Source organism: Nerophis ophidion, linkage group LG20 (genome assembly GCF_033978795.1).
Source record: "Nerophis ophidion isolate RoL-2023_Sa linkage group LG20, RoL_Noph_v1.0, whole genome shotgun sequence".
Taxonomy (NCBI): domain Eukaryota; kingdom Metazoa; phylum Chordata; class Actinopteri; order Syngnathiformes; family Syngnathidae; genus Nerophis; species Nerophis ophidion.
The window spans coordinates 19,101,600-19,115,305 of NC_084630.1; the positions used below are offsets into that span (position 1 = coordinate 19,101,600).

Sequence of the window (13,706 nt, forward strand, 5' to 3'; positions counted from 1 at the left end):
TTTTTGTGAACAAGTCCCTTTGTTTTGGACGTGTTAATTTATTGCTGGCTCTCCAGACATCGTGCTTCAAGGGCCTTAGTGTGGGCAAAATAGATTCCAGAAGGATCTGATTTCTTTAACAGGCCAACTAAAGCCATGTCATCTGTCTTATTTGATCAGTTAAAAATTGTTATTGTTAATTAGTTTGTATAAAGAGAGAAGAGCAAAGGGCTTGTGGGCACTCAGTGCTGAGGATGAGCTCCTTTAAGCAAACTCTTTGAGGGTGACAAGAAAAAAATCATCATCTAGAGCATGGGTGTCAAACTCTGGCCCGCGGGCCAAATTTGGCCCACCGTGTATTTTCATTTGGCCCTTGAGACAATATCAAATTAACATTAGTGCTAGCCCGCCGGTATTATACGGCGGCCCGCCGGTATTATTCACCGCTAATACTTATATTTGCACACACACCCCCCCCCCCCTCCCCTCCCTGATTTTCCAAGGAAACTCCCAAATTTCAGTGCCCCTCACGAAAATCACAGGGGGCAACCATTCTCCCAAATTTCTCCCAATTCCCACCAAGACAACAATATTGGGGGCGTGCCTTAAAGCCACTGCCTCAAGCGTCCTCTAAAACCTTTCGTCACGTCTGCTTTTCCTATGTAGAAACAGCGTGCCGGCCTAGTCACATGATATATGTGGCTTTTACACACACGCACGCTAATGCAATGCAAGCTTGGTCAACAGCCATACTGGTCACACTGAGGGTGGCCGTATAAACGACTTTAAGACTGTTACAAATATGCGCCACACTGTGAACCAACACTAAACGAGAATGACAAGGAAATTTCGGGAGAACATCCGCACTGTAACACAACATAAACATCCATCCATCCATCCCTTGCAGCACTACCTCTTCCTGGATGCTACGATATAAACATTTATTAATAGCCTGTGGGAAATGTTTATTTTGATATTTACCTGAGAAGGCTGCAAATAGAAAAGAGGCATTCAATTTATATTTAAATTTGATTTGATATGCCGTTGCTATTTTTAAATTATTAGTATTGTTAGAAACTCGATTTGCATGTCACTATAAAGTTATATAAGTCTTGCTTGTTCAATATTCAATGCAAAACTTGTTTTGGTCCCTATTAAAAGGTTAATTTGTTCAACCTTGGCCCGCCGCTTTGTTCAGTTGAAAATTTTGGCCCACTCTGTATTTGAGTTTGACACCCCTGATCTAGAGCATCAGACTCTTTTCAGTATTTAACTCTGCCAACCTCTTAATAAGAATGTCCAAGCCTAAAGTATGTAATCATCTTTGTGATTAAGACATTGTTTACATAATTTGAATAGGTTGTAAAGTGTAAGTAGGTTAGACAATGATTACTGAATATGATTAAAATCAACAGTAAGATTACTAAATCCGTGTTAATAGTTGAGTGTTTTAGTCTGTCCTGCTTGTTTTTATAAGGATTTTTACAAAATTACATTCAATAATCATGAATACATTATTTGGAATAAACCCACTTTAGCACAGGTGTAAGATAGTGACATGTATTAACAACATGTCACATGGCCCTCAACCTCGTTGGGAAACAATGTTTGTGGATAAAGCAGTTTGAAGTATTTTAATTTTGATAGAAAAATATAATATTTAATGAAGGTGGGGAGGGTTTGCCTTAAAAACTGATTAACTGTTGATCATGAACTACATTAGGACTGTTTAGCCTTTGAGGAGGTATTTTGTCAATCAAGTTCCCCTTTCTTTTTTAGGCAATTGTCCAAATGTGCATCTTCTCTGTGTACAGGTTCCTTCTTTTGCACGGAGATCTAGTATTCTTGCTGACCTCAATGATTCGTCTCTGGATGAAGACCGCTCTGTTCCGATGTTGCATCTGCAGAGCCAGCAGTACCAGCTGAACAGCAACAAGCACAACCACTACCAGCCAGTCGTGAAATCGCGCGAGTCTGCATTTGCTAAGCCCAGAGAGATCAACACACCAAAGTTTTCCAAAAAGGGGTACAACCTCCCCCCTGTGCTACAGCAAAAATGGTTCAGGGACAAAACCTCAGGTGTTTTGACCAAGGTAAAGGACATCACAATGGAGCTGAAGAAGCTCCCGGCAGACCTCAAAGGCCACGAGGAGCCAGAGAAGGCAAAGCCCGAACAGCATAATGTGAGTGCTCGTAAATTAAAAATTGTAAAAAACAAAAACAAGAACGGAAGGATCGTTATCGTCATGAGCAAATACATGGAAAATGGAATGCAAGCGGCCAAGGTTAAAAACTGTGACTCCCAAACTGAGGAGAAGCAGTTGCAAGGACCTGCCAACACAGAACATCACCTACAGAAGATGAAGTTCGTCAAACATCTTGACCTCATTCATGGGTTTGCAAAAAAAAACAAAGCTGTCTCTCTCTTGGAATTTTCGGGAGATTGCTCAAAGAAAAAGTCTGCCAAAACGGAGCTTTTTGCAGAGGTAAAGGATAAACCAAGTGAGCTCAGAGGTCTGGTGGATCAGCCTTTACAATTGACAACCAAGCCTAATCCGGTTTCTTTGCCTCCGGACACTGGAGTTACCGCCTCCATGGACAGAAAAGGAACCTTGAGCAAATTTCAAGGATTAAAACGACACCTTTCAGACACGGACAGCGAGGGGCTTAGAGCTAACAAGAGGTTTGGGGTCTCTCCCCACGCAGTCTCTTCACGCACCCAAAGTCTTGACGCTGACCAAAACGACCACCAGGTCCCTCCTGCCGTGCAGTGTTGTGAATACGCTGCGCAAGAACACCCTATTGACTTGCGCATTGTCAAGTCCAGGCCTGATGTGTTTGTGGCGACAGAGGAAGAACAAAACGAAAGTGAAACCATTGCCAATGTAGACACTATTCATTCATCAACTGTCGGTGACCAGGTAACGAGAAAGGAAGAGACATTTCCTTCTTTCCAGCCTTTCAATGGGAATATCCTCATCACAGACATTACCACAAACTGTCTCACAGTTACCTTTAAGGAGTACATTACAGCATAACTGTATCAAGACATAGGTGTTGGTTTTTGTTTTTTTAAAAAGTCACATATTTGCCCCTTAAAGCCACACACAAAACTCTGGCCGACCTTAGTATTTGTGTAAGAACTATTTTTGGCTCGTGTCAGTAGAAATATACATTCATATATATTAGTATTTAAACCTTAACAAGTAATTAAGCTATTGATTTACTGCTGCTGACTTCACTTCCCACAGTGTGCACAATGTCTAACACACCCGGGCCATTCCAAAATAGAAATGAGCGCTCGTTTGAAAAATTATTTTATGTTATTGTTCAGTATATATTTATTCTGAAAGAGGCGTCCTAACTAGGGATGCTGCTGATACCGATCAACCATGAGTGAGATTTACTAATACTAAACACATGCATCAACTGTCGGTGACCAGGTAACGAGAAAGGAAGAGACATTTCCTTCTTTCCAGCCTTTCAATGGGAATATCCTCATCACAGACATTACCACAAACTGTCTCACAGTTACCTTTAAGGAGTACATTACAGCATAACTGTATCAAGACATAGGTGTTGGTTTTTGTTTTTTTAAAAAGTCACATATTTGCCCCTTAAAGCCACACACAAAACTCTGGCCGACCTTAGTATTTGTGTAAGAACTATTTTTGGCTCGTGTCAGTAGAAATATACATTCATATATATTAGTATTTAAACCTTAACAAGTAATTAAGCTATTGATTTACTGCTGCTGACTTCACTTCCCACAGTGTGCACAATGTCTAACACACCCGGGCCATTCCAAAATAGAAATGAGCGCTCGTTTGAAAAATTATTTTATGTTATTGTTCAGTATATATTTATTCTGAAAGAGGCGTCCTAACTAGGGATGCTGCTGATACCGATCAACCATGAGTGAGATTTACTAATACTAAACACATGCATCAACTGTCATTTTTTTAATGTCCTTATGGTGAGTACTAGAGATGCGCGGATAGGCATTTATATCATCCGCAACCTCATCACCAAAGTTGTCATTCACCCGCCGTCCACCCGAACCAACATTTTATCAGAACTGTAACCGCCCGCCACCCGCCCACTGAAATACATCAGAGGTAGGCCACCATTACCAAGCACAGACCTATTTAAACCCGTTTCACAGAGTAATGAAGACAATGGGAGCCGCTACCGTTCTGGCGTTCATCCTGATGACAAGAATATGGGCGTGCTGTGAAGCCATTGCCTAAGACACCTTCAACAACATGTGCAAACCGATTGTTAGTCCCGTAACATGTTGTGTGCAGCTTCCGCAATCACACGTACAAGATTGAAAGGCATACTGGGTGACACAGAGTACACTGATGGTTGCGATATAAACAACTTTAACACTTACTAATATGCGCCACACTGTGAAGCCGCACAAAACAAGATTGACAAACACATTTCGGGAGAGCATCCTCACAGTAACAAAACATAAACGCAACACAACAAATACCCAGAATCCTTTGTATCCGTGAGCTATCCTGAATATATTTTTCGCTCCCCCACCCCGCCCACCTTACCGAAACACGTGGGGGGCGAGGTTTGCTGCTAGCGGGGTGTATAAAATAGTCAGGAATTCTCATGGATACAAAGGATTCTGGGTATTTGTTGTGTTGCCTGTATGTTGTTACTGGGAGGATGTTCTCTCAAAATGTGTTTGTCAATCTTGTTTGGTGTGGCTTCACAGCGTGGCGCATATTACTAAGAGTGTTAAAATTGTTTATATCACACCCATTAGTGTACTCTGTGTCACCCAGCATGCCTTGCAGTTGTGTGCGTGTGTTTGCAGAAGCCACACACAACATGTTAATGGACTGACAAGTAGATCGTACATGTTGTAGAAGGCGACAAAGCCAATAGCTTCATAGTACGCCCTAATACTTTTTAACTGGGTGACTACCGGGAGTCATTCTAGAGAATATTAGCGCCTCCTATTGTCTTCTTCGCTTTGAGACACGGGTCTTAAATGGCTCTTTGAATGGTAAAGGGTACCGATCCCAGAACCATGTATATCAAATATTTCCGGATGGTCTAACCGCCACCCGCCCGAATCTAATTAAAATCTCTTTTTTCGTCATGTCACCCGCCCGACCCGCGGTTTATCCGCGGACTCCGCAGATGAGACCGCAAACCGCGCATCTCTAGTGAGTACTGTTGACAGTTTAACAATATCAACACAATATTTGAAACCCACTGTGGTTCCTTATGTTCCTTATTACATACAATTGTGAGGAATAACAGTAAGTAGTACCAATAACACAATACACAATAACATAAATAAAGCAAAAACTACCATTTGGTCATTTTTATCCTTAGTTTTTACTCTTGTGTCAAGGACTTACTGGAAGTTTGTAAACAATAACCAGAACCAAAAAAATATATTATTTTGAGAAAATTAAAATTATCGATACAATCACTATTGTATCAATCATATACTGGTACTGCTCTTGAGCACAACAGTTTCTGTAATAATATTGTCTCTCTCGGCCAGGGGTGTCAAACGTACGGCCCGCGGGGAACAGATTGTATCTGTTATTTAAGTTTGCCAAGTATAAAAATGAACTGAAATTTTTAACGAAAGAAACCGCTGTTCTAAATGTGTCCACTAGATGTCACAATAGCAATTCTTTGTATCTTTGCAGATTATGCTACATATGTAAAAAAAAAAACACATGTTCGGGAAATAAGCAAACTACATAAATAACATACTGTAATTCTATTTTGATATTATTTTTTTATCCTGATAGATTGAAAATTAACAGCATTACCACATCATTTATTCAGACAGTATAAATAAAGAGAGAATACTATTAACCGTAACATGCAAGTGTAAAAAAAACAAAAAAAACATGATTTGTACAATTTCAGAATGTGCTTGTTCTGTTTTTAAAGAAAGAAAACAATCTGAAGTGTTTTTGTTTTTTTTTACGTTATCGTGCCGTGATTTTACCAGTCCGGCCCACTTGGGAGTAGATTTTTCTCCGATCAAAAATGAGTTTGACACCCCTGCTCTAGACTGTTATTTGTTCATTTCCTGTTAATATCTGTAAGTCAGTTCCATCTCCACTTCTTCAACTTTACTAAGCACTTATTAGCTGGTGTTTTTCCATGCTACCTTGCTGATTAGCATGTTTTCTCCGGACATGTTCTCGGTGTGTAACATGTTTAGCTTCTTCCTCCAGTGTCAACAATATTCATGATCTAAAGAAATGCAGTTTGTTTGCCACTATGGAGGTGATGATTACTAACTTGTGCACCGTGCATGGAGATACACAATTAGCTGCTAGCCGCCTATCAGCCGGCAAACCACAAATAAACACAGCATCAGCCAGAGGGGTTTGGCGTTTGCGATCGTCACTGAGAAGCATTCTGCGATGGCAATCGCGTACGTTTTCACTTAAATCCGAAGATACTGATCCATGTCTAATCAATTGGCGCATCCATTGTTATTGTAAAATAAGTTGCTTTTTCAGGCTTCTGATCGGACAAAACGATCATGACAAGCAGTGAATGTTCTCATGTAGACAAAGATCTCATCCAACGGTATAGAAGAGTGCGTTTTTAAAAATATTCAGTCTATATGTCCATCAAATATATTTGTATTTTCAGATGTGTGGATGTACAAACCCAACCTGTTTTTTTTTTTATCTTGTATAGTTATGAAAACAAATCTTATTTCCTGTAATAAGCTGGACATGTTACGATCTGTCACTTTATCACATGCAGTCATTTAAAAAACTTCATAAAGCAGAGGAAAAAATGCGATAACTTCACCTAAAAATGCACTTCAGTGTTTCTCCTCGCCTACGGGAGTCGGGGGTGGTTGAAAAAATTTGGCTAATTATGCAACGATAATAAGTTGTACCTCCAATATTTAGTTTCCCTTATTTTCGTAATAGAACCCTAAATGAGAGACTCTAAAATGACACAAAAAGTCAAACTAAAGACATTAGATTACTTTTGTTGGGATTTGACACTATATGTAAACCATTAGATTAAAATCTAATTAGATTTAAAAAATATAATGATAGGGGAAACACTGCATTTATACGCTGTTGTTCATGTTTGGATACTTTATTAATGAGGTTTTGATTACTGTCTAAATTCACATATTTGTAAAAAATGTGGACTGGAGAGGTTTGGGTGAAAAGGGGATATTGAACCATTGTCAAATGCACTGTGTGTGTGTGTGTGCGTGTGCTTGTGTGTGCGTGTGCGTGTTGTATTTCCACCCTTCTTGAGACATCAACAAGGAAAAGTACCGTCCTTATTAGGATCGGTGAACAAGTTAGGACATAAATCATGGTCCCAATCCGGAAAACCATTACATCTAACAGAGAATGTCTCATTTGCACCCCTGGTGAGAAAATCTATCAAAATGAGGGGGGTCCCAAAAAGGAGAGATTTTTAAAAAAGACTGTGTTTTTAAAGTGCTCGCCCTCTGGTCAACATATGAAATAACAAGTGTGTGTAAGAAATTGAAATGTGCCCCCTTTGGCCAAAATTTATTAAAAAAAAATGTTTATAGAGAGATACTGTATTAACTTGAAGTAAATAATGAAGATTAAAAAACAGTTGCAAGCAAAACATTTAATATGAACTAAAAGCAATCTTTTTCTCACAGTGTCGACTTTTATCTTAAAAATTGGGAACAATTTGTCTTTTCTTGTAAAATTATTACTTTTTTATGTAAAAATACTTTTTACTGCAAAATGGTGGCGTTTGTCATAAAATTCTGACTTTCATCACAATATTGCCAATTTTGTTGTTGTAAAATAATCACTTTTTTTTAGTACAATGATGCCCTTTTTTATAATTTTGCAAAGGCAAATCCCAATGATAAACCCAACACAACAAATATCCAGAATCCTTTGTTTCCGTGACACTTCCTGAATTATTTTACACCCCCGCGCCCCCAACCCCGCCACCTTACCAACGCACGTGGGGGGGGGGGGGGGGGGGGGGGGGGGGGGTGCTGCTAGTGGGGTGTATAAAATAGTCAGGATTCTGGGTATTTGTTGTGTTGCGTTTATGGTGTGTTACTGGGAGGATATTCTCCCGAAATGTGTTTGTCGTTCTTAATTGGTGTGGCTTCACAGTGTGGCTTCACAGCGTGGCGCATATTACTAAGTGTTAAAATTGTTTATATCACAACCATTAGTGTACTCTGTGTCACCCAGTATGCCTTGCAGTCGTGTGCGTGTTGCCGCGGAAGCCACACACAACATGATGCTGGACTGACAAGCAGATCGTACATGTTGTAGAAGGTGAGAAAGTCAATGACTTCATAGCACGCCCTAATACTTTTTTTTGGGTGACTGCCGGCAGTCATTCTAGAGAATATTAGCGTCTCCTATTGACTTCTTCGCTTTAGGACACGGGTCTTAAATGGCTCTTTGACTGGCAAAGAATACGGATCCCAGAACCATGTACAGTATATCAAATATATCCGGATGGTTCAACCGCCACCCGCCCGAATCTAATTAAAATCTATTTTTTCGTCATGTCAATCGCCCGACTCGCGGATGAGACCGCAAACCGCGTATGTCTAATTTACACCCTTCTTTAGACAACAACAAGGAAAAGTGCCGTCCATATGAGGAGGTGTGAACAAGTTAGGACATAAATCGTGGTCCCAATATAGAAAACCATTACATCTAATGGAGAATGTCTCATTTGCACCCCTGGTGGGGAAATCTATCACAATGAGGGTGGTCCCAAAAAAGAGGGATTTATCAAATTGACTGTGTCTGTTTTTAAAGTGCTCGCCCTCTGGTCAACATATGAAATAACAATTGTGTGTAAGGAATTGAAATGTGCTCCCTTTGGCCAAAATTAACTTTAAAAAAATGTATATGTTTATAGAGACATACTGTATTAACTTGAAGTAAATAATGATTAAAAAACAATTACAAACAAAATTAAAAATGTACTAAAAGCAGTCTTTTTCTTACAATGTGTCAACTATTACTTTATAAAATTGGGAACAATTTCTCATACTCTTTCTGTTTCTGTAATATTGCAATATTTTCTTGTAAAATTATTACTTTTTTATGTAACATTACTTTTTACTGCGAAATATTTGTCATATAAAATTCTTACTCATCACAATATTGCCAATTTTTTTGTTGTTCTTGTAAAATAGTGAAATTTTTTCAGTCCAATGATGACTTTTGTCATAATTTTGCAAAGTAAAATCCCAATCATTATAATATTGCCAAAATTCTAAAGTATTTTTATAAAATTGTAACATTTGCCAAGTAAAATTATGACTTTTCAAAAAATTGCCAAAATTTTAAACTTTTCTTGTAAAATTGCGACTGAGTAAAACTCCAACTTTTATCATAATGCGCAAATGTTCCATTTTTCTCGTCAAATTTGGACTTGCCTTGAGTAAAATGACAACTTTTATTATAATACTGCCAAAGTTCTATGTTCCACTTGTGAAAGTGTGACCTTTTTTCTTGTGAAATTCCAACTCATTTTTCACAACAAGCTTTTTTATATTTGCATAGTATGTCCATCCATCCATTTCCTACCGCTTATTCCCTTTGGGGTCGCAGGGGGGCGCTGGTGCCTATCTCAGCTACAATCGGGCGGAAGGCAGGGTACACCCTGGACAAGTCGCCAACTCATAGCAGGGCCAACACAGATAGACAGACAACATTCACACACTAGGGACCATTTAATGTTGCCAATCAACCTATCCCCAGGTGCATGTCTTTGGAGGTGGGAGGAAGCCGTAGTACCCGGAGGGAACCCACGCAGTCATGGGGAGAACATGCAAACTCCACACAGAAAGATCCCTAGCCCGGGATTGAACCCAGGACTACCCAGTACCTTCGTATTGTGAGGCATACTATCTATATATTATTAATGTTGTAAATACACATTTTTATACTGTAAATCTAGAAAGGGTGGTACTAAAGAGGTAGGAATTTTTCTCAGGTCTCAAGAAGGTGACAAATACGTGTGTGTGTGTGTGTGTGTGAGGGTGTGTGTGTTTGTGTGTTTGTTCTGCCAATGCTTAAAGGGGAAATCGCTCTGTTTACACAGTCACCTTTTGGGGACTTCCGACGATATGGGGACCAAAAAAAGCAGGTCCCCTAAAGGGAAACCTTTTTAAATGATAGTCCGATCCATTCAGAAGATGCCTAAGTGATTTATAAGCTTTGGCTCATAAAACATGTTTGCTGAAAAGTAAGCATATTTAACAAATATATATATTTTTTTTTAAATGGTGCTCTGTAGTTCCGTACAAATTTGTGTGAATTATGCAAAATTTAAATTTGGTCCCCATGAACCATATCAACTATTTTTCCCCAGGGTCCCCAGTAAGTATGATCAGCACATTACTTCATCAATCCAGAGATTTAAAGACGTGTATGAGCTAACTGGGCAGTGGCCATTTTACACAATTTTTTTAAGGCCTCCACAACCTGTAGAAAGGGTGGCCCCCACAAGTCACGAACAAAAACGTGTGTGTGTGTGTGTGTGTGTGTGTGTGTGTGTGTGTGTGTGTGTGTGTGTGTGTGTGTGTGTGTGTGTGTTCTAGCAATGCTTACTTAATGGGGACATTGCTCTGTTTACACACTCACCTTTAGGGGATCTCCGACGGTATGGGGACCAAAAAAGCAGGTCCCCTAAAGGGAAACCTTTTTAAATAATAGTCCGATCCATTCTGAAGATGCCTAAGTGAGTTTTAAGCTTTGGCTCATAAAACATGTTTGCTGAAAAGTAAGCATGTTTAACATCTATTTTAATTTTTTTTAAATGGTCCTCAGTAGTTCTGTACAAATTTGTGTGAATTATGCAAAATTATTTAAATTTGGTCCCCATGAACCATATTAACTCTTTTTCCCCAGGGTCCCCAGTAAGTATGATCAGCACATTACTTCATCAATCCAGAGATTTAAAGACATGTATGAGTGGCCATTTTACAATTTTTTTTTTAATGCCTCCACAACCTGTAGAAAGGGTGGTCCCCACAAGTCACGAACAAAAACTTTTGTGTGTGTGTGTCTGCTCAGTGTCATTTCTGATGTTGAAGAAAATGGCTTTTTCAGAGAGAGTTTCCCCCTCTTTTGAGCAATGTATTCGGGTCCATGTGACCAGGTTAAATTTGTTCTGCAGCAGTGCAGAGAGTATTCTCCGTGTGATAGCGGTCCCAAATCTATGTGCCAGATGAGCTGTGTAATCCATCTGCTTCAGACCACCAGCCGGGTGGTCTATCGTTCGTTCATTCCACACATCTGTGCCGGTCAGACAATGGTCAACAGTCAACACGTTTACATGCGCACAAAAATAACCTCATTATCGCGTGAATCGGTTTAAAAACAAGATTAGATCCTGTTCAACCTTTTAAAAGGTCAGATTAATAACATTATGTTATTAGTCCCCAAAAGCACCTGTATGAAAATAGAAGAAACTGATTTATTTGGACGTTAAACCAATAAATTTCATGAAAGTGCACCTTTTACATTATTTAGTTGTCTCGGACTATGCACATACTGACTGTACTCGCCTCCTTATTATGTGTCCACTTCCAACCACCCCAGCTCTGTCTGTTGCATATCTTGAGGTGCAGCAAACTGCTTTAATGCACTATTATTGTTTTGTGTGATTAGTCAATTTTTTCCTTAACATTTGTGGTAATAAAATGTTTGCAATAGGTTGGACTTTTAATGACGTTTACAGCACTAACACGGCGACTGCTATGCTGCATTTTGGCGTAATGACACACCTTCTCACATTCTATGTGTTTTATTTTCATGACTATTTACATTGTAGATTATCACTGAAGGCATCACAACTATGAACGCGTGGAGTTATGTGCATAACAAAAAAAAAGGTGAAATAACTGAAAACCTGTTTTATATTCTAGTTTCTTCAAAATAGCCACGCTTTGCACACTCTTGGCATTCTCTCCATGAGCGTCAAGCACACCTGTGAAGTGAAAACCATTACAGGTGACTAACTCTTGAAGCTCATGGAGATGTAAATCCTTTTCAACGTATATACAATTGAATAAACTGCAAAGATAAGATTGTGGAGGTCTTGCATCTCCGGGTTCTTCAGACCACCCAGAAGACACATTACAGGCTCGACGGTTTTGTGATTTGCTTTATTTTTCTATAAACTTATACTGCTTTTCAGCAATCGCCTCTCGTGATGGTCTCGTTCCTCAGGTTACTTTTCGACCATCCGCTCTCGTCTCCGTCTCGCATTTGCTCTCGCTGGTGCTAGGGTTCTCTCTCGACCATCAACTCCAACTTCTCAAACCACTTCCTTCCCGGCTACTGCCCTTTTATAGAGTGACAGGTGATCAGATCAACGCGCCGAAGTGGGCCATCTATGCACATGTCGCCGATCTCCGAGCCGGCCCCGGCACACCCCGCCTCGCTGCAGGTCCGCAGGCCACGCCCCCTCACAAAGAAATGTAATGTTCGAACTGGGAAACTTTTTTTTTTTACAAATAATCATTAACTTACAATTTAATGGCTCGTCAGAACGTTTCCACTTTGCATCAGTCCATCTTAGATGAGCTCGGGCCCAGCGAAGCCGGCGGAGTTTCTGGGTGTTGTTGACAAATAGCTTTTGCTTTGCATAGTAGAGTTTTAACTTGTACTTACAGATGTAGTGACCAACTGTTGTTACTGACAGTGGTTTTCTTAAATGTTCCTGAGACCATGTGGTGATATACTTTACACACTGATATCGCTTTTTGACGCGCAATCGCCTGAGGGATGGATGATCCGTAATATCGCAAACATGCAGGGATTTCTCCAGATTCTCTGATTGTTTTGATTTACATTATCCACCCAAGGATAATGTCGAGAAATGTTGTTCTTAAACAATTTGCTTAAGCATTTGTTGACAAAGTGGTGACCCTCGCCCCATCCTTGTTTGTGAATGACTGAGCATTTCACGGAAGCTGCCTTTATACCCAATCATGGCACCCACCCGTTCCCAATTAGCCCGTTCACCTGTGGGATGTTCCAAATAAGTGTTTGACGAGCATTCCTCAACTTTCTCAGTCTTTTTCACCACGTGTGACAGCTTTTTTGAAACATGTTGCAGGCGTCAAATTCCGAATGAGCTAATATTTGCAAAAAATAACAAAGTTTACCAGTTGGAACATTAAATATCTTGTCTTTGCAGTCTATTCAATTGAATATAAGTTGAAAATGATTTGCAAATCTTTGTATTTTCTTTTTATTTAACATTTACACAACGTGCCAACTTCACTGGTTTGGGATTTTGTATAACAAATTGATTAATTCACTGTCAATTCACAGCTCTGCATGCAATTACAATTACTAGCTGTAAAGATTTCACAGTAAATTACTATATTTCAGGGGTGGCCATACTTTTTCTGCAGGCGAGCTACTTTTCAATTGACCAAGTCGAGGGGATCTACCTCATTCATATATATAATTTATATTTATTTATTTATGAAAGATACATTTTTGTGAACACGTTAAAGGTGTTTAATGATAATACAAGCATGTTTAACACATTTATTTCATGAAGACAAGAATATAATATATAGTTCAGTGTTTCCCACAGGTCAGGCATCTATTTGTGGTGGTGTGGTCGGGGGGGGAGGGGGGGGGAGTGGCGGCGATGACCAAGAAGAACGTGGAGTTGGAATATAATTACAACACTTTATATATATATTT

The 13,706-nt window shown here is 39.5% G+C and overlaps 1 protein-coding gene across 1 annotated transcript in view; it reads left to right on the plus strand.

The window, feature by feature from the left end:
• LOC133538825 (E3 SUMO-protein ligase CBX4-like) overlaps positions 1 to 11,695 on the plus strand; it is a 43,761-nt gene extending 32,066 nt beyond the window's left edge. The window contains exon 5 of the mRNA XM_061880644.1: positions 1,794 to 11,695. Coding sequence (XP_061736628.1) covers positions 1,794 to 3,017 — 1,224 coding nt within the window. The 3' untranslated portion in view covers positions 3,018 to 11,695. The remainder of the gene's footprint in view (positions 1 to 1,793) is intronic.
• The last annotated feature ends 2,011 nt before the right edge of the window (positions 11,696 to 13,706 follow it).